The sequence below is a fragment of the Eulemur rufifrons genome, chromosome 9 (assembly GCF_041146395.1).
Source record: "Eulemur rufifrons isolate Redbay chromosome 9, OSU_ERuf_1, whole genome shotgun sequence".
Classification (NCBI taxonomy): domain Eukaryota; kingdom Metazoa; phylum Chordata; class Mammalia; order Primates; family Lemuridae; genus Eulemur; species Eulemur rufifrons.
The window spans coordinates 26064430-26091015 of NC_090991.1; the positions used below are offsets into that span (position 1 = coordinate 26064430).

Consider the following 26586-nt stretch of genomic DNA (forward strand, 5'->3'; position numbering starts at 1 on the left):
AGAACAAATCTTGACACTGAAAAGAATGAGCTTCTAAGCACCATTCCTATTCTCCCTCTTGATTTGTTAACGATGAAGAAAGGGAGCAGAGATCCAGGAACACATGCACAGCCAGAGCCTGAACATGTTTTCACTATGACAAAACAAAAGGAATTTTCCAGCTAATACTCTAATTTCCTATGTGAAGATTGGCAGGGGGAGTATTAAAGTTGGGGAAAGAGCTCGGGGGGTTTAAGTTTTTAAAAACTCTTCAACAGAGCTTATGGTGTTTGTCTAAATAGTTGTAGAGCAATACAAGGCTAGGCAAGGGGCTATGTGTAACTATTAAGGATTAAGGGATAGCGAAATGTACTTAAAGTACTAACATTCTCAGCCATAAACCCAAAGAGTTGAGTTCACACACCAGGTTTTTTAAAAAATCAATTTAAAATACCCATAATTTGGATACCTTTATAATTCATGGTGAGAAACAGCATGTTAACTAAATGTTCAAATATATTTTATTTCAAGTTAAATGAACAAATCATGGATGTTAGGTTATATTAAGTGAAATTGTCACTTGGTTAAAATGTTGGAGATAGGTGAAATGTAGCCCACTCTAGTAGTGGCTGATTCTTTAAACTACTGCACGTTACCTTACAGGAATGTACACGATATATTACACAGTTTCTTCACATGTCCCAATCCTCATTCCACTTCCTCTCATGCCTCCTTGAATCATGTCTCAATATTCAATATGCAACTACCTCATCTACTGTTCTTTTGGTTTCAGAGATATTTAATTGAAACTGCAATTCTACATGTTATTTCCACAGTCCAGTAATTTATTTTAAATTTGAGTAATTTCAAATTCCACAAAACAAAACTGAAGAACAGCAATATTTTGTTTGAATTTCTCTCTTCTGTACACTCAGTGATCTAAAACACCACAATATCCAACATACACAAACCTCAGGGAAGGGTTAGTACACACAAGATTGGAATCATGGTGCTCTTTGTTCCTGAATGGAATGGTCCCACAGAAAAAGCACGGGATACAGCACAACATAAGGGCACCTGTTACATATGAAGTGAGCAAAACACTAGCATTTTCTATATGCATAATGGGGAAACCTGCATAGGTTAGAGGGCCTTTTATGCTCATTTAAAAATCAGGCAAGTTGTCTGTATGCATTTTTCAAATAATTTGGAGAGCACTGCAATCCAATGTAGGATACGCTGATTAGTGTTGTCTTTGTTGGCATTGACAGTCTTGCGTGGTCATATACCAGTATTTTTGTTTTAGCTTTTCTTTGAATAAAAGATTTAAATGCATTTAGACAATACATATTAAGCTGTTTACATACACTAAATTTAAGAGATTCAGTATTAGAGTTTCTTTGTTTCTTTAAACACTACAGAGTGCAAATCAGGTTCTTCACAACAGATTGAAAATTAAGCAGTTCTTCAAAGAATGAGGGGGAAGAAAAAAAGCCCAAGTGAATAAAACATTGAAACTATTCCCCTTTGAAAATAAATTCTAAAATGATGTGGAATGTGAAATAATGTTTTAACATAGGTGATCCAAGTTTATAGTTAGAAACAAAAAGTAGTCCTTCATGAAATAAAGGTTACAAGAACACATTGCCTGTTTCCCTCGTTAAAAACTGAGAAGTGGGTAAAGACGATGTTTCAGTATGAAAATAGGCGACTACAGGATTGGCTTTCCATCTCACATGCTGTACCCAAAGCCAGGCTGAGGCTGTCCATAGGGTGGTGCAGTATAACCATAACCAAAAGGTGCCTGGGGAGGGACGGCAACACTGGGTCCTGCTGTCAGCATCAACTGGGGCTGACCTAAAGGAGAAAACAAAACGGGGCAGGGCAAGGAGGCGGGAGAAACTGTTAGCATTGTAAGACTAGAACACTCCAATCTCCCCCACTCTCGCAACATAATCACAACTTAGAATTGTTGTGTTGGGGCACTTTGGACTGTCACAATTTTGGCATCACTTTTTCACCCTAAGAAGGGTCCTGCCTAAAAAGCCAACACTGCAGGGCCAAAAGCCAGGACTTTGCATCATTTAAAGCATACTCGACATGATCAGGCCAGACATCTGCCAACAAGCCTATCACATGGTACTTGCACATTACATTTAGTGACACAATAAAATCAGCACATGAAAACTTAAGTTTTTTTTCCCCCTAGAAAAATTTTAGTTTTTAAAATGACATGTTTTAATATAATATATAACTGAACTTTTTTTTTTTTTTGAGACAGAGTGTCGCTTTGTTGCCCTGGCTAGATTGAGTGCTGTGGTGTCAGCCTAGCTCACAGCAACCTCAAACTCCTGGGCTTAAGCGATCCTACTGCCTCAGCCTCCCGAGTAACTGGGACTACAGGCATGCGCCACCATGCCCGGCTAATTTTTTCTATATATATATTTTAGTTGGCCAGATAATTTCTTTCTATTTTTAGTAGAGACAGGGTCTCGCTCTTGCTTAGGCTGGTCTCAAACTCCTGAGCTCAAACAATCCACCCACCTCGGCCTCCCAGAGTGCTAGGATTACAGGCATGAGCCACCACGCCCGGCCCTAACTGAACTTTTAAAGTTAGATTTAAATTTCTGATATAAACATGTCTGAATGGTAATGAAATTTAATGCATTTCTAGCAAAGAATCCAGTACTAATGTAGAGTACTAATCAAAAATAAGACACATTCAACTAGGTATGAGGTAGGAAATACGTTAGAACACACCCTCTATCAAATAGTATGTTGACACTCTTTCCTAGGTTTAAACAATTGTTGCCGATATAACATAAAACATGACCTGTAGGGAACCTGCCTTATTTAGAGAGAGAAAACACATAACACCCCTCCCTACCAGCACAGAACAAGTACTTTTAATCTCCCACTAGAATGTAAACTTAGATTTCTCCCAGCACAAGTAACCTTGTGTCTTTCCTTGTGGTGGTTAACCAAAGTTGTCTTTAGTAAGCAAATTTTTGGAATCCAGTTTATAAAAAATCATCCCTAACCTTGATACTAACATCTGTCTTGAAATTCCAATGTCCTTTTCAATTGCCCATTTTAACACCCTGAAGGCAAGCCAAATTCAGTAGTACCCCCAAATTACACCTACCCTGTTTTTGTTCCTACTGTGTTTCCTATCTCAAACGTCAAATATCTTGCTCCCATCTCTAAGAATCCTCTTTTAAGTTTACCTTTCTCTAACTTTATCAAAACTATCCTGTCCCCTAAATTCCCAAATGCTTTTTTTATCTGTAGTAAAAAGGAGATAATGCCATAATAAATATATGTATTATTTTCTTCAGTAGCCTGAGATATAATGGTCGTATTTTTATGCTCCCTTTCAGAGAACACCTGGTTATAGTGCTTTAACCAATACACCCTTTAAATTTATTGTTCAAATGAATCTGTTCACCAGGTATGAAATAGAAAGGGGAAGTAATTCAAACATGCAGGTGTAAGAAGAAATTAAATATTCACTTGAGAGTTTGAAGATCCTATCTCTTTGGAAAATTCTCAAATAGAAATACTACCCAGTTCTCTGCCCCAGTTAAAATTTAAAGTGAGGATGTATTCTTTATGTAAAGCATACTAAAGCCAGCCTTGGCATATTCAATCACCTTTTGCTTTTCTGAACATCAAATTCATCAGTATTTCTTTCTCAGTAATTTATAAGCAAGTAATCAATCAGTGACCAGATGATAGGGAAACATTAGGTTATGATCTTAAATGAGTTTGTGAGGTTTTCCTTGCATTTAAGATTATTTTAGGCTGGGCGTGGTGGTTCACGCCTGTAATCCTAGCACTCTGGGAGGCCGAGGCGGGTGGATCGCTCAAGGTCAGGAGTTCGAGACCAGCCTGAGCAAGAGCGAGACCCCGTCTCTACTAAAAATAGAAAGAAATTATCTGGCCAACTAAAATATATATAGGAAAAAAAATTAGCCGGGCATGGTGGCACATGCCTGTAGTCCCAGCTACTCGGGAGGCTGGGGCAGTAGGATCGCTTAAGCCCAGGAGTTTGAGGTTGCTGTGAGCTAGGCTGACGCCACGGCACTCACTCTAGTCCAGGCAACAAAGCGAGACACTGTCTCAAAAAAAAAAAAAAAAAAAGATTATTTTAGTGAATAATATCAATGCCTGCTTTAAGACCATTTTCAGGAAAAAAAATATGGCAATGAAGGAGTATTTCTTAACTCAGCAAGCCTTTTTCCACTTTGGAAGCTTCTTGTATTTCTATTTTCAGGTAGAATCTCTAAAGAATTAAATGTTTGTCTAATGTATTTCTTTGAGGGTAAAAAGAGAGATTACCATAAACAATGGGTTGTGTCTCTGTTGCTTGTTCTTCTTCTTTTCTCAGTGATTCTGAAGCGTCTAATTTATCCACCTGGAGAGAAACAGGTTATGTTAATTAGTACCCCAAAAGTATGATAAACCTAGGTTTATGGCAGAAAGTGGAAAAGCCTTAGTATGTTAAATTCTGTCAAAATAAAACAGACTACAAAGAACATTCTCAGGCCCCCTCAAATTCAATGGCAATGTTCATACTTCAGTCAAGGTGGTTTTCAGCACTGTCATTATAAACCCTCAGGACGGAGGGATTTATAAATGCCATAAAAGCTCACGCCAGGCTAAAACTGGGCATGCTAGGATGCAGCCTGAGGGAGGGAAGGAACCACTTTTTCAAATGAAGTTTAAAACCTATCAAACGTAGTAATGAACTTGTGAACTGGCCAGACTTCCCTCCCCAGAGGAAATGGTATTCAAAAAAGTGAAATGAGTCTAATGACAAGTACTTGTACAGAATAAACTATTTTTGCCAATTGCGTACAGCTTCTGTTGATATTGGTTATAGGTGCAGACTACAGTTTAAGATTCAAGTGGCTCCATATTGAATCTTTCTGTGTAAAGACAGGCTGTACGTTTTAATGCCACGTGGCTCTATTTTCCAAGAAATAATTAGGAAAGCCCAATCTTCTCAACTTCTTGAGAAAGAAAATTTTTCCTTTTAATGAAGCCAAAGAAGTAAATTGCTCCTGTATGCTAGCTACTCTAAATCAAAGTGTATAGCATCAGACAGAAATAATTCTGTAGAGGAGTCCAAATGTATTAGTGAAAGAATGCAGTTAGAATGCCTAGATCCTTCCACTAACTAGTTGTGTGACCTTGGCAAACCATTGCATTGGCCCTCAAATTTCCTCCTCTATATAATGAGGAGTTGAATGAAATGATCTGCAGAGTTTCTTCCAGAGCTAACATGACTTGATTCTGTAATTCTGTGATGAATTAGAAAGAAGTGACATTACAACCCTGGGATTAGGGAATCTCCTTCACCATATAAATTCCATTGCCTTTTACACTATATTTGTTTTTATAAATGTATTTAAAAGTTGGTATCTCAACCAAAGCCTTGTAATTGGTATATCATTATACTCTCAAGTAAAACTAGATTTCACATCTCAATGTTACCTATTACTAGTGGTTTTCAAGGTCATTAAGTGTGCTGGGTGAGACTGGGGGGCAAAGTGCAGGGAGGAACATTTTATAAATGTTTACTGTATGTTCCTCAAAAAGGCAAATGGTGAAAAATCACTCACCAAAAAAGACAAAGACTTCAGTGAAAAAGCTATAAAAATCTGGTCCTAAAAAAGTTAAAGTGGCACCTCATTTCTATGTGAAACTATTAAAATAGTGTCTTTTAGTCTTCACATAGGCCATTAAGGTTATGAGTGTTTTATACTTAATTGTTTCATGTTAAATACCATAAATATGGGTCTAATCCATCTTACTTTGTCAGGGAACTAAAAGTTTGTGAAAAGTAAGCCTAAGTAGACTCTAGATTTGTGCAGATGAAATGTGGTTTTTCTACCCTAGGAAGATGGATTAGTTTGCTTTTGCACACTATTATCCTATTATATAGCCTAAATGATCATGTGTTACAAATTACCCTAATATCAAATTAAAGACTTATGGAATATTAAGTACTATGTGAAATACCCACTGTTTGGCATCCAAACTCACAACAAAAATTACTACAGCTATAGAATTTAAAGCATAGTTCTGTGCCATCAAGGGTCACGTGGGGTTTTGCTAACTAACCAGTATCCAAGAGTGAGCTACGGAAGTTATACAGAAAAATACATGGATGCCTGTACATTAATAACTTATAAGAAAAAGAAGAAAAATGAAACAACCAAAAAGCCACCACTGCATAATACACTTCCAGACTTTCCAGGAAAAGAATCTAAAGTGAATACGTGTTTAGAAGTTATGTCTGAATCGGATATTAAGCACAGAAGTCCTATAACAGAAATACATGGAAGACTTAGAGCTAGCAATATCACAATGTCCAGGCATAGACGTAGGCAGGTCGGGCATAGGGAAAAAATTAAAAATTCTGAAGGAACAGCATCAAGGTAAGCAAAAATTTTAGATTTTTCTATATAATGGGACAGCCTCTGGCATAGGAATACCCAATTTTTATTTCCACTGACCCAATTTAGATTGCTTAAAAAAGAAAAGCAGAGACGGCTTTTATGAATACAGGCTTTTGTTAAGAGCTGTAACAAAAGTTTCTGATCCTTGGATTTAAGAAGAAAAATTACAGGTAAGCATGTCACTGAATTCAGTTCCATCTGTACTATTGAAAATTCACTAAAATGTAAAAGGCTTTTCCACAAAGACTGCAATATGCTGCAGAGGAAAAGTTAACATGCAGTCAGTTATTTTGGTGTATGTGTGCATGAAAAAAAGGCAAAAGTACTGAAGCAAGAAGTGAGATCTGAAGATGACTGTTGCTATACAGGCTCTCAAGAAACACACACAGCCCACAGCAATGCTATAAGAGTTTCAAAAGTAATATGATGTAATTGCAATGACTGTTGTACATGCTTGATTTGAAACAATGCATAACACTGCAGTTCAATTACCTGTTTTTCACACACACGCTTTCTAACTGCCTTGCTTACTAGCTGCTGAAGGGTCTCACACACAATGCATTTTACTCAGGTTTGCCCTAAGTTCCAGTGGTGACTCCAGTTTGGTTCAACATAATCCCAAGGCATTGTCTCCCACACAAATTCTTTTAAATTTGTTTCAACTTTCCGTTACTTTCCCACCATTTTCTAACCACAATTTGATAACAGATATATATTTCTAAGTTTGTTTCATTTATGTTGGGTTGGAGAAAAGCCAATGAAGAAAGCAGCAACCAAAAGGTGCCTAAATTTGACCTTGGACAAGCCAACTGATCAATAAGAGCAAGTTTTGGTAGCTTCAGAGGTGTAACTTATTACAGAAAGTAGAAGTCAATGTTGGTTCATTATAAACAGAAATAATCCATGTTGCTCAGCAACAATTATAGCAAGCTTGGCTCTCATGATTAAAAAGGTTTTGATTCCTCTTAAAAATGGACTAGCACCATAAGAACTGGACACCTGGAGAAACATGAGGAAAGTCTCTTCGGAAGCAGCTAGTATCTCTCGTATCTACTTTCAGCAAAAAATTAGTAAGAATCAAGAGATCAGAAACTGGATCACAGTCCTTCAATAACAAAAAACCCCAAAAAGTCTTTTAGGGCATCATGTATATATAAATTCAACAACTGTCAGGCAAGCTCACAAAATAAAACCAGAGGCTGTTTTAATTTATTTCAAGTAGTAAGAAAGTCCTATTATGGTCCAGTTACCCTGACAGGGAAGAGAAATTTCCTGGTACTTTAGAATTAATATGGAAACTCACCATGCTCAGTTTTTAATAATATATTTAAGAGAGACTGTGAACCAACTACTGATTAGCCTCCTGCCCTTCCTAAAGCCTATTAGCCGATTAGTAGCAAACATCTACTAATGTCCTACAGCTCTATTATAGTTATGTTTCAAGGGACTTGCGAGGCTTTAGTGAAAATTTATTGGGGGGAAAAAGCAGCAGCAGCAGTGTAGAAAAGGAAGGAAAAAAAATCATGCAAATTCCTTAGACTTAGTCCTCCAGACTTAAAGATGGAAAAGAATCAACTTTCACCTTTTCCTTTATTGCATCAACCTGCAAAGGAATTCAGAAGGTGCAGCTTAGAAAAAAATCAAATTCCATATTGAGCATAAAAAGGTAGAATCAGCAACAAAGGTTTAGGGGAGAAACATCTAACACTAAAAAAGGTATGAGAAGTGAAAATAAAGGGCATACTGGAAGCAAAATTTAGAATTTTTTTTTTAACTTCAAAGCTTACTGCAGAAGAATTTATGCTACAGTCAGTGTGAAAGAAAGCAGCTTAATTGCTAGTAAAATATACAGCACTTAGGTTAACAGCAGCTTAGAGCCAGGTCTCACAAGTTGGCATTATGCATAAGAAAAGATGCTATTCTCATCTATGACTAAGATAAGGCAACTGTTTTTTCTTTTACACTGAACTTCACATAGAAAATGTTAATTTTTTAAAAATTTTAACTAAACACAATGGTATTTAATTAGGTGATATCCTAAGGAAAAATTTGGTATACTGGGGGTTGTTAGTAGTGCTTTATCCCGCCCACCCCCTTTACTCAGGCAGGTTGAAAAGATCAAATGTGAGACTCTGATTTTAACCATGTTTTGCTTTGACAAAATGGATTCTTTAAAACCATTTTAAAATGTTGTACAGTGAGAAAGCTAGTAACTGTTGAGAATAGGGTGAGTAAAAAATATTCTGACATCAACAAGGGACACTAAGATGAAGAGTAAATTTTATAAGGTGATTATGCCCCCAGCTTGTTTAATGTGTTTTTAGGAAATGTGGTTAATTGTTAACCTCCTATAACATTTTTTAATTAGAGGTTAGACTTTCAAAAAATTGTGAAGATTAACAGGATGTTAAGAATACACATGCGGCTTTCCCAGGGGAAACAGGCACAGACATCATTAAAGTCAGGAATCAACTAAATAAAAGGAAATCTACAGTACTAGTTATGAACATCTGAGTTACAGGAATTTTGAGAAAGATGCTATTTTGAAAAAAAATTTATATCAAATATTAAAAAAATATATAGAGTATTATTCACCCTCAGAAATACACTGAGGATAAACACTCTGACAGGCTATGTTTATTTATATTCCCTTTCAAATCAATCAAAAAAATTTTCAGAGAACAGGAATATTTTCAACTAAATAACTTCTAGAGAAAAAACATTTAAATAAAACCCTTGCATGTAGAATTTTACATATTTGCAAGATAATTAGTTCTGAATACACTTAGAAGAGTCATTACCTTTGTCAAGTATTCTTTCATGACCTGGATGAAATAGGGCATGGCAAAGTCCATGATATTGTGCCTCCATGCAGTTTCCAGGACAACATCGGGCCTTAAAAGATCGTAACAGGTAAACAGACAAGCTCCAAAGCACTCTCTTTTTTCTTCCTGCAAAAACCACTGCAGGAGCTCTTCAGCCAACTCAGTATCTTTAGATTCAGAGGCATACTGCATTGCATCCTATTCAAAGGAAACAGGGAAAGTCAAGAATTAAACCCAAACATGCTGAACTGGTAAACCAAGTAATACAATGGAAACTTTCCAAAAATGTAAATCTGCATTTGCAAGGGTAAAAGAAAGCCTAGTTATATAATTTAAATGAAAAATTTGAAATAAAAGGATAAGCTTTTCTTAAACAGAGATAAGTTCAACCTTAATATAAGACAGCCCGTAGAATCAAGAAATCCATTGACTTAATTGTCATCTCTCCAAATGGGAGCTTAAAGTCAATTCTCATATTCACAAAACTAATACTTTCATAGAATATAATCACTTCAAATACATTATTTTAGGCTTGGTTTAACACCCCTGGCCCCACCAACTTTATCAACCTTGTAAAGGCTGTCTTTCTTGCACAGCTCAACACTCTGTTTCCAGCGATTGTTGCCTTTGAAGAGATAAGCAGCAATTCTTCTAAACTCAATGAGTTCGTGTTTTTCCAAACGTTGAGCAAGCGAGATATTGTCAAAGTTGTCATAGGCATCTATTGATGTTCGCAGAGCCTTAAAAAGAAGCCATCCAAATGCCAAATCAGTTTTAACATTTACATTCCATCCTTCTTGATTGATGGAGCCATTATATGGTAACATGTAATATGACAACCTAGATTCAGGCATCAAACTACAAAGTTAAAATCTAAACAGTTATCAAGTTTCTTCTATCTAATTTTATGACAATAACGTCCTCAAAGGTACTATGAGATTTCCTAAGATATAATTTTGTCCAAGGTTTTTAGTATCAAGGACTAACATGAATGGTTCTGAAATGGAAAGGATTTGTAATGTGTAGAGTAAGACTTTATGCTCTAGGGAAACTCCTGGTACAACTCAGCATGATATTCAGCAGTATAGATCATCATGAGCCGAATCTAAAAGAAAATCTTGCTGACGGCAAGAGAAAGAAAAAAAAATGCAACTAGCTTAACCTTAACCATAACTAGCTCAATTTTGCTTATGCAAAATCCTTCATAAGTTTATTAAAAGACAAATACTAATAAGATATTGGGAAGAAAAACAGTGAATAAATACAGTTAATATCAAGTAAGTTTAATAGACTAGGTAAGAGATTAAGGATTTTTTTTGGTCCTAACTATAACCTAAATTAACGTTAGAGATAAAGTAACTGCATTTTTGTTTTGTTTTGTTCTTAGAGAAAGGGTCTCGCTACGTTGCCCAGGCTAGATTTGAACTCCTGGGCTCAAGCAATCCTCCTGCTTAGGCCTCCCCGAGTAGCTGAGACTATAAGCATGTGCCACCATGCCCAGCTCTCATCTTTTTTTCTAAAGCAATATCTTAAGATCTAAGCAAGATTCTGAAAACATGGCACTTAATTAAGAGATTTATCAATCTTGAAAACCTTATTAAATTTAAATCCTAGGCATATAAGTACCTACTGTTTACAATCCTAAAGGATAATGGGGTTTTTTTTTTTTTTTTACAGCAAAACATACCAATTATACAACACAATCATAACTTGAGTTTTGAGAATATGTGCAAGAATCAAAGATTTTACCTGATAATCTTCCTCTGTAATAAAGAGATTATTCAGTGATTCATTCACAGATTTGTTGTTGTGGTTCTGAACTGAACGCAAATATGGTTTCACCAGTGGTAGCTGTTTAACCTTTAAAATAAAGAATTTGTTACAAATATAGAATGTTATTGACGTTCCAGGCACAAAAGTTATCCAATTGTGTCTTAATTCCTCGCTATGAAGTTCAGTTTAAAATTATTACCTTGCTAAAATAATTGACTGCACGAGTATGATCCAACCGTGGAGACAGCACCATCAGCAAATCATTTAACAACAGAGGCTTAAATTCTAAGTAGAACTGTATTGCTCTGTAGTATAGTTCCACATTGGCAACCTAAAATGGGAAAACTCCATATATTAAGTCAGAGTTATTTCCTAATGAGCTTTCTCCTTCTGAAGCCTGTATCTTCTGAAGAAGGTACACACCTTGGTAATGATATCTTTGAACTGCCCTTCTTTCCATGCATCAGTTGGATGATTCATCATGGTAATTATGGCATTATCATATTCTTCATACTTATCATACAAAAACACCAGTTCTGCCCAAAGATGAGCCTGTTCTGCAGCTCTTAGCACCTGGCACAAGAAAAATTTAACTGCTTTAAATATGAGTCTCTAACTAATAGTCTTTAAAAAATTAAGATGCTTTAAAGTGTTGGTTTTAGCTATAGAGTTGCTTCCCAACGTCAGAGGTTGGTTACCTTAGGAATATTCACTCTAGACCAGAACAGCTCCAGGTGCTCCCTCATCTTCTGAGGTTTAAATTTAGAATACAAAATAGCTAATTCAGTAAACATTCCCATGTGAGCTCGCTCAAGTCCCAATGCTGCTTCCAACATGGTTATCAGTTCTTCAAAATATCCACGATCCTAAAAAGAGAAACTTGCAATTAAAGACAAGAATATCTGTGGTAAAGGGTCGCAGATCATAAAAAAGGCTCCTACTATTCATTACCTGGTAGTAGTTGATAAGTTCCTCTAATTCATCTGCATGCACTACAATATGAAGTCCACACATCTGAGCAAGACGGAATTCTTTCCCATCGACACAGGCGAAGCAGACCTAGAATAAACATTTCCTCTGTGTCAACTCAAATGTAAACATGGGTAGTGCTTTCAACCAATCAGGTTTTTTTTTTGTTTTGTTTTGTTTTTTTGTTTTTTTTTTTTTTTTTGAGATAGTCTTGTTCTGCTGCCCTGGGTAGAGTGCAGTGGCATTATCCCTCCAACCTCAAACTCCTGAACTCAAGCAATCCTCCCCTCTGCCTCCCAGAGTGCTAGGATTATAGGAATGAACCACCCACCTCGCCTGGCCCCAACTAATCAGTTTAAAGAGCATTTCCAAATAGATCTTAATTCTTCACACAAACTTGTATTTAGATTACCTCTTTCCAAGTTCGAGTACTGTTAGCTTTCCGAGCTCCATCAACAGCTGCCTGATATTCACCCAGGTGAACCAGGGTAGATGCCAAGCGTCCAAAATTAGAAACATTATTGTACAACAACTTAGCAGCATCATACATTTTTTCATCATAACAACGGTCACCAACCTGGGAAAAAAAGATAATACATTTTCAGTAAGATATTATCCTTAGCGCAATCCTCTTTCCAAATTCACATCTTAATACTGATTTATATTCCAGTAAGATTTTTTTCCTAGGAATACTTCAGTTATGATGTGTTGATCCTAACAAACTAATACAGTTGCTCAACTATTTATGTTTACACTGTTTAAAAAAATCTGAAAGGAAAACTCACTTGTTGGATGTGAGCATTATTTGGCCCATTGATGAACTCTTCTAACTCTGCAAGGCGGTTTGTCTTAGCCAGCGCAAATATCAATTCTGTTTCCACGTAGGACTCTCGAGCCTTCTTACGGGCCATCTGCAAGTACTTCACCAGTTCCTCCCAGTTTCCTAAGTACAGAAAAGGAAAAAAATAAATCCAAACACTAACATTCTAGTTTATCTTTTCACCTAAGGAGAATTGCTATGAATTTCCTTTTCAAGGAAATGTTACAGAGAATAACAAGTGTAAATTGCTTAGAATTAAACTTCTATATTATCACTGACCAAATAAATAGGTGAAGTCCTTAAAGTTTTAAGATTAGAACACTATCAGGATTTTATGAGACTTCAAAACAGAAAATTAATCTTCCCCACAGACCTTATAAATTCACAAAATGCAGCCCTCTTTGTAAGTGGACTAAGATGGAAGGGCTAAAAGTGCTCATGAGTAACCATGTAGTATCCAATTCCTGCATAATTCAGAACAGATATCTTAATGTTTAGCTTAATCATTTTCAGAGGTCTTAAACACATAAAGGTAAGAAGTTATACCACTAGTATTGGCAGCCTGAACAACTTCCATGTAGGATGAAGGATCATCTGCTTTGATGTAAGAATCAATGGCTTCTTTCACCATTCCTTTCTGCAGCTGGGCTTTTGCAAGTTGACTCCACACTGCAGGTTCATTGCAGCGTTCAGCAAACTCATATGCTCGATCCAAGTTTCCAATATGTTCAATTAAGACCTAGGTAACCAATTTTTGAATTAGGGCTATGGTAAACTGGATCTAACCCACAGCAATTACATTTAAGCTGTTGGCATTTTATTGCCCTTCTGTTGGCATAGCAATCAATTATATCCACCCTTGTAGGATAATGCATACATTGAATCAAGAGAAGGCACTGCACACAGTAATTTGACTTATGTAATCTGAAGATTTACCTGTACTGCTGAAGTATTGACATCAAATTTCCGGAAAATAGCAAATGCTTCTTCAAACAGCTCATTGCTGATGGCAATATTGGCAATATCTGGGGCATCATAATTATCAAGGCGGTTAATATACTCCATAACACGTGTACGGTCTGCCTTAATTGCAGTGAGAATGAGGAGGTTTTGTAGATTCCTGTAAGAAAAGGAAGAAATATTTTATTTATTTATTTATTTTGAGACAGAGTCTCACTCTAGCCCGGGCTAGAATGCAGTGACCTCATCACAGCTTACTGCAACCTCCAACTCCTGGGCTCAAGCGATCCTCTCACCTCAGCCTCTCAAGTAGCTAGAACTACATGGTGCAACCACCATGCCTGGCTAACTTTTCTATTTTTTTGTAGAGACGAGATCTCACTATGTTGCTCACGCTGGTCTCAAACTCCTGACTTCAAGTGATCCTCCCGCCTCAGCCTCCCAAAATGCTTAGATTACAGGCATGAACCACCATGCCCTCCTGGAATAAATATTTTAAATGTAATATTTAAAAAGCTTGTCAGTCATAAAAAATAACCACTGTGGCTAACAGAGGGGTTTTTACCTTAGGAGGTAGGGTAAGAAGAGAAAGGGTATTAGCAGAGTGAGAATTCAAGCAACTTTCTCTGTTTCTTTGTTCCTTCCCCAAATTGACAGGCCATAATTGAAGACTGACTATCAACAGCCAATGGGAGCAGATGTGGGGGGGGAGGGGATGGGTGTATACATACATAATGAGTGCGATGCGCACCGTCTAGGGGATGGACACGCTTGAAGCTCTGAGGAGGGGCGGGGGGCGGGGGGCGGGGCAAGGGAATATACATAACCTAAACTTTTGTACTCCCATAATATGCTGAAATAAAAAAAACAAAAACACAAAAAAACAGCCAATGGATCACTCTGATAGCATACCTGTGTTCACTGAATACAGAGTTATCAAGTACAATTTTCTCCAGCAGTTCAATGAGTTCATTAGGAAGGTCTGCAGTCATAAAAGCCTTGACAGTTACTGACACTTCTTCAGGGTCCTGAGTCTCAGACAGGGCAGTCTGTACAACCTACAAAGGATATACGGGGAATAAGTAGGAGAATCAAGGTGGTTTTTAAAGATAAAAACCTGAAATAGGCAGAAAAGAATGAAGTAGAAAAAATACCTTTACATTTACCAAAGAAAGGTCTTTCTACACAAATCTACATGAACATACACTAGGTATAATTCTACCCTGTTTAAAAACTACCCTAACTATAGAGTTTCTATCTTTTCCCTGATTAAAACATAATCCATACTAATTATCACTTTAATGGCTACACATAATTCAACTACAAAGATGTAGAATTGTAAAATCAGTAATTCCTCTGGTTCTCGCAATTCACATGGTGCTCAGATACTGCAATGCTTATTTTTCCCAGGAAATTTTGTATCTACTTGGGAATGTTCCTTAGAAATGCTTCCTAGGAAAGGAATGAAAAATTAATAGCCTTCAATCTATTCTTTTCCAAAATGTTTTATATATACTTCTATCAGAAGAATTTAAGAATCATTACAATAACTGTCAATTTTTAGGGCTTTAAAATTGTATTTTCAATTTTATATAGGTATAAAATCTACATCTCATTTGCAGTTCTATGCTTATTAGTGAGATTTAACATTTACCCACTTGGTCTTTTTGTATTTTCTCTTATCAATCTTTATCTTTTGCTGATTTATTGTCTTGAATGTTTCCAATCAATTTAGCCACTTCTCAGGTGTTAATAATAGCAATCTTTTAACGATTAATTTGCTGTTTTCCTTTTAACTAAGATGAACCAAGAGAGTTTTATATAATTAAATCATGTCTTTGGGGATGTATTTTGTTTTTCTTAATGTGTAATATATACATGTGTTTGTACTTATCTAAATTTATATCCATTTATATATGGTATAATTTAAATTTTCTTCTACTTTACATTGCCTTCTCTCATGGTTAACTATGATCCATTTGAGTATATTTGGGTATATGATGAGGGAAAAGATTTCATTCACAGTTAAGAGGAGCCTAAAACACATTTGTCAATTTTACCTGGTCAATCAGGGGTCTCCTGTAAGGATTGCTTTCTAGTAGCACGCTACCCCACAATTCTGGATCCTTTCGACGTACCAGGTAGCGAGAAAGACTTTTGAAGAGGGAGTTCTCATTGCAAACCTAAATAAGATAGGAAAGATTAATTTCAAGGTAGAAATAAAGAATTCTTATAGAATGACTTTAACTTTAAAGGTTATTTCCTATCTTTTAAACTCTGTTTATTGTTTTATAGGAAAAAACATCCATTACTTATACATGTAATCTTGAGTGGGTCACACCCAAAATTTTCCTATTAAAATTCAACCAATAGAAAAAACTTGGTTATCAATTTCTGGAGGCTTTTAAAAAGCACCATGATATTGGATATATTTTTGTACTTTGTTTTAACAGTCTATTTATGCACCAGTCTATTTATAATAAACAGTACTGCACTATTTATTATAGTGGCTCTGCAATATGGTTCAATATCCAGTAAGACTAATTCATTTTCATAGCTTTCTTTTGTACCTTCCCTGGGGTGGGGAAGGTATAAAATGAGCCTTGTGTATTGTGTGCCAGAAGATAAGTGCTCAAAGAGTGATGAACCCACAACACAAACACATGGAACCAGCCTGAAGAGGTTCCCATCAGCCAAAACAGGGACAGTTTGAGCATAAAAACTAAGAGAACGGATTATAACTCAATGAATAAAACAAGAATCTGTGCATACCTGAATACATGAGTGCTGAAAGATAAATGTGGACAAACTACTGGAGTTGGAAAATCTTCACTTTGCAACCAACACATTAACAATGGTTTAAAGGAAGAATCAACAGATGCTAAATTGGGGGAGGGAGGACAAGAGGATATTTGCATGGTCTTAAGTGTCTACTCATAGACTGCTTAATATCTTCAAAAGAATGAGTAATAATTATACAATGAAGAAATGGGACAACCTGATTAAAACTGACATCACAATGGGGATAATAGACATCATGTGCCTCTGGATGTAACAGCACAAGAAAGACGAAACACCATTTAAGTGTATTCTGGATGGAAATTTATAATCTAAATCTAATCAAAAGGAACAAACTCAAAGCAGAAACTTTTTATTTAAATGAAATATACAAAACAGGCAAATGCATAAAGACAGAGCACAGTTCGGTGGTTGTCAGGGGCTGGGGGAAGGGGTATGTGGAACTATGTAATGAATATGGGGTTTCTTTTTGAGGTTATGAAAACTTGGAACTAGATTAAGGTGGTGATTACACAGCATTGTGAATGTACTAATTACCACCAAATTGTTCACCGTAAAGTGGTTAATTTGATGTTACAGGAATTTTGCCTCAATACAAGATAGAAAAAAAGTCTATTTCTTATAAAGATATCAATGTCACAAAAGACAAAAAACTGAAGAACTATTCCAGATTAAATGACACTAAAGAGACATGACAACCACATGCAATATGTGTCTATAGAGGAAATAAACTACAAAGAACATTATTGGTCAATTGACAGAATTGGAATAAAACAGATTTTTTAAAGTATCCTATCAATGTCAAACTGACTGAGGCTGGTATCTGTAATATGGGTATGATAGACAGTATTTTTATTCTTAGGAAATAAACCCCAAAGGGGTATAAGGCCATGATGTATACAGCTTATTCTCATATGGTTAAAAAATTATGAGTGTATGCCTATGTATATGAATGGTGTATGTGTATGAAATAATGTGAGAACACAAATGATAAAGCTAGTGGGGTTGGAACATTAATAGGTCAGTCAGGACAAAGGGTACAGACGTTGTTATTTTGGGCACTTTTAGGTTCACAATTATTTCAAAATAAAGTTTTAAAAAAGCACCCATCATCCAAAAATGCTCTATATTACCTAAAATCACTCCCAAACTCTCAAAATTCACCAGTCTAACATGTAAGAGGTTTAATAAAATGCAGCTTTCTCTGTACACATTCAGCTAGCAGTACTCACATTAATAAGTTCCAGATCACACTGGCCACGTTCATAAGCAACACAGGCCAGATGTGGATCTCTCTTCTCACAATACTTCCCAACAACACGACTGTCGTAATAGGGATTTTCACGAAGAAATCTCTCTGGGTTGTTATTACTGTCTATGTATATTTTGGCTAAGGCATTGTGAGTAGCAGGTTCCTCACAGCCCTCATGAATTCTGGCCTCTAGCCAAGGCAGAAGCAGTTTCAATCTAGGGAAAAACGAACAAAAAATACACACATACAAATAGCGTATTATAAATAACATACTCTGGACATGCTAATTATACAAGTACCTTATGGTCTACAATGTGCTTTCACATACTTTTTTTTTTAAAATAGAGACAGGGTCTCACTAAGTTGCCTAGGCTGGAGTGGTACATAAGACTTTTTTCACTCTCCAAGACCTATCTGCTGTAAGATATACCTATCTATTAATACTTATATCTGGATATAAGAGAGATTATAGATTCAGAGACTGTCCTTTCTTTATACCAGACAATATATCTGGACCTTAGAAAGTTTTGTTTAGGGATAGGATGGGGATGTGGTATGATATAGACCAGATTATCTAAGGTTCCCCTTTCAGTTTTTTTTTGTTTGTTTGTTTGTTTTTTTTTTTTTTTGAGACAGAGTCTCACTCTGCTGCCCAGGCTAGAGTGCCGTGGCGTCAGCCTAGCTCACAGCAACCTCAAACTCCTGGGCTCAAGCAATCCTCCTGCCTCAGCCTCCCGAGTAGCTGGGACTACAGGCATGCGCCACCATGCCTGGCTAATTTTTTCTGTATATATTTTTAGTTGTCCAGATAATTTCTTTCTATTTTTAGTAGAGACGGGGTCTTGCTCTTGCTCTTGCTCAGGCTGGTCTCAAACTCTTGCTCTCAAACGATCCACCTGCCTTGGCCTCCCAGAGTGCTAGGATTACAGGCGTGAGCCACCGTGCCTGGCCCTCTTTTAGTTTTTAACACAACTAACATATGACATTACCTAAAGCCAAAGTGGGCAGTACCCAAAACATGTACTGGAAATAAAATTTGGTAGTATTAGAAGCTTCGGTTTAATGGTTCTAGCTGTCATGATCTACCAAGGATTATGGCTGTGCTAAGCTACAGCTTATGTTTCAATTTTAATGGTCCTGATGACCATACCTCTTTTTACTTACAGTTTAAAATAAGAGTGTGTCTGTGCATACGTATTTTTTAAATAAGAGATGGGGTCTTGCTTTGTTGCCCAGGCTGGTCTTAATCTCCTGGGCTCAAGCAATCTTTTTGCCTCAGCCTCTCAACCATGGTTTAAATATTAAAAGCAGCCAGAGAAAAAGCATTACTCCATTACTCCAATATTTTGGCTATCGAGTTAATGTAGCTATTATGAACACTCCCATTAAAGTAAAGACACTTAATTTTTTTAATTAATAAAGGCAATAATCAAACTTCTATAAACATGTGCAACCCAAGCAGCTATGCCATGTTAACTGAAAGAATAAAGGCACATCGAGACTAGTGATTTACATAAGAAACCTAGTTTCTCAAAATATAATTTGTCAAAAACCAAATTATCTAACTAACTGCCATTTCCTTGGAATTTGCAATAAAACTGTTTTTTAAGTATTAGACTTAAGATTCAATTGAATCTCTTTGTAAATGTTAAATTATGACCCAAAATGACATCAAACTAGGCCCAAACTTTTAAGTCAGTATTATATTGTGTATCTATTGTCTTTAAATGCAGAATTTTTCCATTCTGCATTTAAATGTTTGAAACATTCTAATAAAAATTCTAAAAATACCATTAGTAGGTCACTTACGCCAATTCAGGTTAAAATTAAATCTCATAGGTTTTCTTGATATCCCTTAATATAGCCAGAGTAACTTCCTTACTATTATAACACCAATTCACCAACCACATTTACTACCATCAGTACTTCCCAAACACTAGTTCCTGAAAATGTTCCAGCTAAAAAAGGGCTTCAGTCTAGTGAGCCTTAGAAGCACTTATACTATATGCTACTAGAAATTCATAATTCATATTTTCACATTAAGGAACTCAAATTAAATATCAGTTTAACTCAGAGTTGTACAGGGAACTCTTTTCCCTCCTATACTTGAAAAAAACCATACTATTTATCAGTGAAGAATTAGTTGTTAAATATATTGGTATCATACCTAACTAAAAGGAGGCTTACTTATATAGTTTACATTAAAAAATTATACAACGTCAAACCACATAATTATAAACATGCAAAAAAGTGGTCAACCAGGTGAACAAATTTTCTGTATGACAGCTGTAATGTTTCAAAAAACAGATTTTTTTCCAGTGCGGACGGCTAGCTTCTCACCTCTAAATTAGGTATCTCCAGGAAATTATTCTCCATGTGTAACTGAGTAGATCTGAGGCAACTGACTAGCTATATTTTTATCCATTACAATGCTAAGAAACACTACTAATTTATCCCAGGTATGAAGGTTAAAATGGTACTACACCTGTTTCTTTTTTCCACCTCAGCAACAAGCTCATCAGTAGAGAACTGTCCTCTTACAACAAGAATCAAGTTTTTAATGACGTCTTCTGAACAATCAACATCAAGTAATCCTCCAATAACCACAGGAAGTCGACTTGGATTCACCTATGGTTAAAAAAAGTAGAAGAATGTCCACTATATTCATAAGCTAGGCAAAGAGAAGTTTAAAACAAATAAAACCCATTTCCTTCTTTTAAGATCAGTTTTAAAATTCAATAATAAACTAAAAGCCTAAATTTGCAACTAAACAGGAACTTAGCAGGAAGTCCAACTAAAAACAGGACTTCATGGACTAAAAAGTATTGGAAGCACTTGTATTATATTCTCCTCTATTGCTTTTGTTAACTAGTTACCTAGGCATTGTTCCAAATGATAAATAAGTCCAAGGAAGCTAACGTCAAAGAATGACTGGAAGACTGTCTAATGAAAAAGGCTCCTATACTATAATAGCAACACTGCCTTTTGATTTCTAGAGTTAGAAAGTAAAGTATCTAATATCCGTATTTCAGATGGTTTGAAAACTGTGCTTTGGCATCTAAGGCTTCTGCATGGATACCTCAGGGCCTATCAAGTGAGCAGGGCCCTAGGCCATCCAACTTTTTCCAACTACAGTAGTTCTATTCTTATGTTTTACACGTTTGGCATACATGTAAAATTTTAATCAAGAAAGGATTCTGCTGGGACAAAAAAATATTAAAATGTACTATAGCAGACCAGTCTTATTGGGCACATAGTTTCAAAAGGATGAATATTTCCAGAATATGAGAAATAGTATTTACAATAAGATCATGCTTTTAAATTACCCCTGTATTACTTACCTTCTGTACATATATCTCTATATACTTTTGAAGATTATTTCTATATAAATAGAGCACCAAATCGTGGACGAAGTCAAAGCGATCACACACAATGATAAGTGGTAGTTGATCTGTTAGTTTCGCTTCCTAAAAAAGAACAAAAAGATGCCTTAATTTTCTCCTTCAATGAGGTATCAAATCTACATAAAATATGAGAATCTATTCTAAACTAATAGGAGAGGCTCACGCAAACTTGGCTTTTCCGTTAAAGAAAGACATGCCCCAAGAGTTAAATGTGTATGTACATCCCAGTTTTAGTAAATTTTTACTAAGCAATACTTAGATTCACATAGCAATATACCAGGTCCTTCCCAAGTACAGCCTTTTACCAAAAAGAAAAAGAAAAGGAACAAATTAAGATTTTTGAACTATCAGTGGCTTTCAGGTTATAAAATCATCACATTAGGACTTTAACTAATACTAACACTTCAATTAAATTTGCAATTGACTTAATAACTACAGTCACACTGTCAAAAATATGACATAAATGGCTCACATTTGTTTCAAACTAATGATTTATTCTTTTCTACCCCCTTCCCAATTCCAATCTATAATATATAACCAGCTTCTAACATTCTATTAGAATAAAGCCTACAAGGAGCAGCATGATGGTGATTGCCATGAATTAAATATACCACATGTTGCTATAAGAAAAAGACAAAAAAAAAAGCATTTAAAGAAAAGACATCTTTAAATTGCCAACTGCTCTTACCATTACAAATACCAAACTACAATCCTACTTGTAGATTGACATAGAAGATATTATATACATACAGGTAGGTAAGACCTGTACTGGGCATTTACCTGATACATGTCCTGTTACATTCCACAGACATAAGGTACAGCACAAAAAACAACAGTTTCCATCAGGAATTCATTTATACACAGTGAAACATTCCTCAATAAATGATTCCTCTAAGACAGTCTACTAAGGAACTAGAACTAAGCAGGGCAGAACTTTCCCCAATGACAGCCACTAAGAACATTATTTGCACAGTTAGAATTAAATGGTTCCTAAGACTAGGGCATATCCATCACCCAATTATAAATAATAATAAGATTAGTCTATGAAGTATTCAGAGAACACCAAGGTAAATCTTAAGTTTAATTTAGCCATCCTAAATTAAAAAATAAAAAAGGCTGTAAATCTGAAGTGGAAGTTCAGTTGTGGATTTTTCATATTAAGGAAAATCTAAAGCAAATATTGTTTTTACTTGCTTAACACCATGGAAACTCCGAACTAACAGCTGCTACAATCATGGGTAGCCATGTACAAAATTACAGTAGGCCATATTTTTCCCTACTAAATGAACGTCAAAAAACTAGTGGATTAACATTAAGTCTTCTTCTTACCCTTAAGGATTATATTATATGCTTAATATACATATAAAATATTACATACTTTACCACCTGGGGGAAAAACATACTTGCAAGTAATCTAAAATTATTTATTCTATTCTCATGGATGGGTGTTTGAACTTCTGTGGCAAAGAATTCCACTTCTGTGGTATACTAACTTCATTTCAAAAAGAATTAAGAGGCCGGGCGCGGTGGCTCACGCCTGTAATCCTAGCACTCTGGGAGGCCGAGGTGGGCGGATCGTTTGAGCTCAGGAGTTCGAGACCAGCCTGAGCAAGAGCGAGACCCCGTCTCTACTAAAAATAGAAAGAAATTATATGGACAGCTAAAAATATATATAGAAAAAATTAGCCGGGCATGGTGGCGCATGCCTGTAGTCCCAGCTACTCGGGAGGCTGAGGCAGGAGGATCGCTTGAGCTCAGGAGTTTGAGGTTGCTGTGAGCTAGGCTGACGCCATGGCACTCACTCTAGCCTGGGCAACAGAGTGAGACTCTGTCTCAAAAAAAAACAAAAACAAAAACAAAAAGAATTAAGATCGAAAAAGTAGATGAAAATTAGGTTTTCTTGACTGCCTAAATTTGCACATGATTTCATATATAGAAGTATGTTATTAACATTTAAAATTATTAACCATTTACTAAATGGTTAATTCACTAGTTATAATGGTTGAAGATTTTAAAATTAAAATTGAAATTATGGAAACACATTCAGAGATTTCCTTCAGCATAAATTTGTTCATGAGCACCTAAGAACCAGACTCTGTTCTTAGGCACTGGAGACACAGCAGGGAACAAAGTAAGCACAGTCTATTCCCTCAAGGGACTTACATTCTAATTGGAAGAGACAATACCTCATAGTGGTTAAGTGTTATAAAGAAAAACAAAGCAGGATAAGGGGGAAGTGAAAATGGGGTAGGACTAGGTTCTATTTTAGACAGGGTAACCTGAGACATCCTCTCTTATGACATTTGATCAAAAACCTGAAGAAAGTAAAGGAGAAGTTCATGAAGATCTGAGACAATAGTAGTCCAGAGCACAAGTAAAGGCCCTGGAGCAAAAGAGGGTTGGGAGAGTTCCAGGAATAGCAAGCAGGCCAGTGTGGTTGAAACAGAACAGCAGAGAAAGAATGGCAGAAAATAAGATCAAAGGTAGCAAGGAATAGATCGTGGGTATGAAGAAAAGAGTTCCATGCTTTCTACAGAGAGCTTATAGTTCCACAAATTTAGGGCCTGAGTCAAATGATGCTAATGATCCCCCTTTTCATCCTGCTCACAGGGTACTTCAAAGAAGTTATAGTCTACCAATCTCTGTCTTCCTAGTGGCCAGCACATAATTGGCACTCAAATATTCAAGATCAGATTCAGAGAAGTATTTTTCTTATGATCACAGAGTTTACATAAAATACCAGTCAATTATCATGCAGCCAGTACCTCAATAATAGTGATGATGAGAGGCATTGTCAATTAGAAAAAGTAAATGGTCTAATAGATTCATTCTCACTACTGGCATGAGAGGCTGAATATGGTAATAGCATCTTAGTATTGAGCTCCTATCTAAGATTATTTAAACTTAAGGCACTCGCTTCACCTCTAATTCAGGCTGGACATAAATTCCTTCAGAGTCAAGAACAACTTAAAATCAGAGAGCAAAAAAACTTGCCTGATGGAAATCCCATGTTGGCTGACTCTACCTTATTTCCAAGGCCCATCCACACAGCTTATTAATAATGGTTACCACCTAAATAGCTACAGTATACAAGATACTTGATAAACACAGATTAGTTTGAAGAAACTGAGGCTGAGGCTAATATTAGTTAACTTCCCTAAGGTAACAACTAGACATATACTGAATGAACAATGGCTAAACAGAAATTAATAACAGGTCTATCACAGTCCACATCCATTCCCCTACTATTTGAGACTTGCACCTAGTTCACAAGTGTGGAGGGGGAAAAAAAAATCCTTATCTAATTAGATCACATAGGCTAAGCAACCTAAAGCAATAACATTAACATCCTGGTACCCAAAGGATTTTTTTGAAGCTCAAAAATGTCATAAATGATAATAATTTAGTTCTACTTTGCATATATATAAACTCAAATATTAAATCCAAAGCTACAGAAATTACAACTGAAGTATAAAGATTGAGAGCTCAATAAAAACAAAAAAGAAATCATATAAAAATCTGGTGGTATTTTTTTAAAAAGGAAAAAGTAATGATAATCCAAGAAGGAAGTAAACCAGTATTACAGGTACACTACTAGTCAAGCATGGAGCATCACATCTTTCTCGTTTAGAGGGTTTTTGTTTTTGGACACGGGAGAGTTTTGTTTCAAACACATCACACTAGCTGGGTTACCCAGAATATTCATAATGGCCAAGATATTATAAAACTCTACTTTGTTGAACGTTTATCTTTTAATCTAAAATGTAGGGCAATTTCAGCACTTTACTTCATTACACTAAAACTCCTTAATCTAGAGCCCAGGTAGTAAATTCTTCGAAAGAACATTCTGCCAGTGCAACTATAGATTACCTACAAATGATGACAGTTTGGAAGTAGGAAAAGCCTATTTTTTTCACTGAATTATACAATAAACATTTTGGTTTTACTTTTAATTTAAAATTTTTCCAGAAGACAAAAAATACTTCAGAACTTTCTATAAGGACTCTGGAATCATTTCATATACACACTCAGAATTACAGTTTTCCTGGTCTTTTATGGAAGCCAACTTTAAAGCTTTATTTCCCTCATAAAGTAACTGATAGGTATGAGAATAAAGCTAAAGCTAAGTTAAACATTAAACAAAATTAACTGCCCTTAGGGCTGTTCTAAACAGTCACAATCTTTCAACCGTTACTCTTCACTCCAACACAGGCTGTCCTTACTTCTTTATAACTGAATTCATGTGTCACAAAGCTTTAAATTTTTGAACTATGCACGATTAATATTTAGTTTTTGGACTCAGGCAAATCTGATGATAGAGATAAACCTATATTATACAGACAACAGTCCCCTTTGCCTATAACAGAGGTTCCTCAAAATGATACGGAGGGCAAGCTGATCTTAATATTGAAAAGAAGCCTAAATGATAGTCTAAAATGACATCAAGAATATACAACCATTTTTCAAACTTCTTTCCAAATTAGAATGAAGGAAATGAAATTCCTTTGAAATAGTGCTTTTTTCCTTCTTTTAAACAGATGGTCATTCTCAAGTATTACTTACCATTTTCCTTCCCTATTTCAAAGGAAACCACAGACTTCAGAAGAAATATCCAGTACACAATTTGAGAATGTCAAGAATTTCACATTTAGAACTACTCATCTTCAACCCAACTAGAAAACACATTACCCAAAACCACTTACCTTGAGAAAATTCTTGACTCGCTCAGGATCATAGCAGTTACTTTCTCTGCAGATTCTTTCTACTTCTTTGATCTGCCCAGTCTTGCAAGCTGCTTGAATATATTTAAAGTGCACATCTGGGTCCTGACTAAAGTTAACAATGGAGCCCAGAAAATAAAAGAGACCTAAAAGAAACAAGTAATTAAAATTAAGCATAGGTATACTTTTGAGAATAACAGAACTGAAAAACATCTAAGCAATTAAAAAACATTTTTATATTGAATACTCCCAAATATAAATTGCTTGCTTAAAAAGCGTAGTAAGAATAATTACTCCAGTAACCAGTTCAATAAAATGGATTTGCACTTTAATCCCCTAAGAACATAACATACAACCCAATGTTTTCTAGTGGTTTAAAAATAGTTAGGAACAGCTCCTCAATACTAAAGCTAATTATCACACCATATTCCATATTATTAGGTCATTAAATATGAAATGTCTGATTTCCTTAAGTACTAAGTTTGACAGTTGGTATCTCTGACATTTCACTTTGGCACTTGTTTTTTTTCTATTGTGAAGGTACATCCTCAGTCTTACAAACATACATTTTGGCTTACAATTATCTTTCACATTTTTTTACAGCAATTTTTGTGAAA

General features: G+C 35.7%; 1 protein-coding gene across 1 annotated transcript in view; it reads right to left on the bottom strand.

The window, feature by feature from the left end:
* Positions 1-26586, bottom strand: part of CLTC (clathrin heavy chain) — a 68880-nt gene continuing 42294 nt past the window's right edge. Inside the window, exons 14-32 of the mRNA XM_069482337.1 lie at positions 25952-26115; positions 21186-21311; positions 20330-20472; positions 17825-18059; positions 15854-15976; positions 14706-14851; positions 13770-13953; positions 13380-13572; positions 12799-12956; positions 12426-12590; positions 11996-12103; positions 11743-11910; positions 11468-11617; positions 11244-11375; positions 11021-11131; positions 9841-10011; positions 9248-9469; positions 4321-4396; positions 1-1836 (exon numbers count right to left, since the gene is read on the bottom strand). Coding sequence (XP_069338438.1) covers positions 1712-1836; positions 4321-4396; positions 9248-9469; positions 9841-10011; positions 11021-11131; positions 11244-11375; positions 11468-11617; positions 11743-11910; positions 11996-12103; positions 12426-12590; positions 12799-12956; positions 13380-13572; positions 13770-13953; positions 14706-14851; positions 15854-15976; positions 17825-18059; positions 20330-20472; positions 21186-21311; positions 25952-26115 — 2900 coding nt within the window. The 3' untranslated portion in view covers positions 1-1711. The remainder of the gene's footprint in view (positions 1837-4320; positions 4397-9247; positions 9470-9840; positions 10012-11020; positions 11132-11243; positions 11376-11467; positions 11618-11742; positions 11911-11995; positions 12104-12425; positions 12591-12798; positions 12957-13379; positions 13573-13769; positions 13954-14705; positions 14852-15853; positions 15977-17824; positions 18060-20329; positions 20473-21185; positions 21312-25951; positions 26116-26586) is intronic.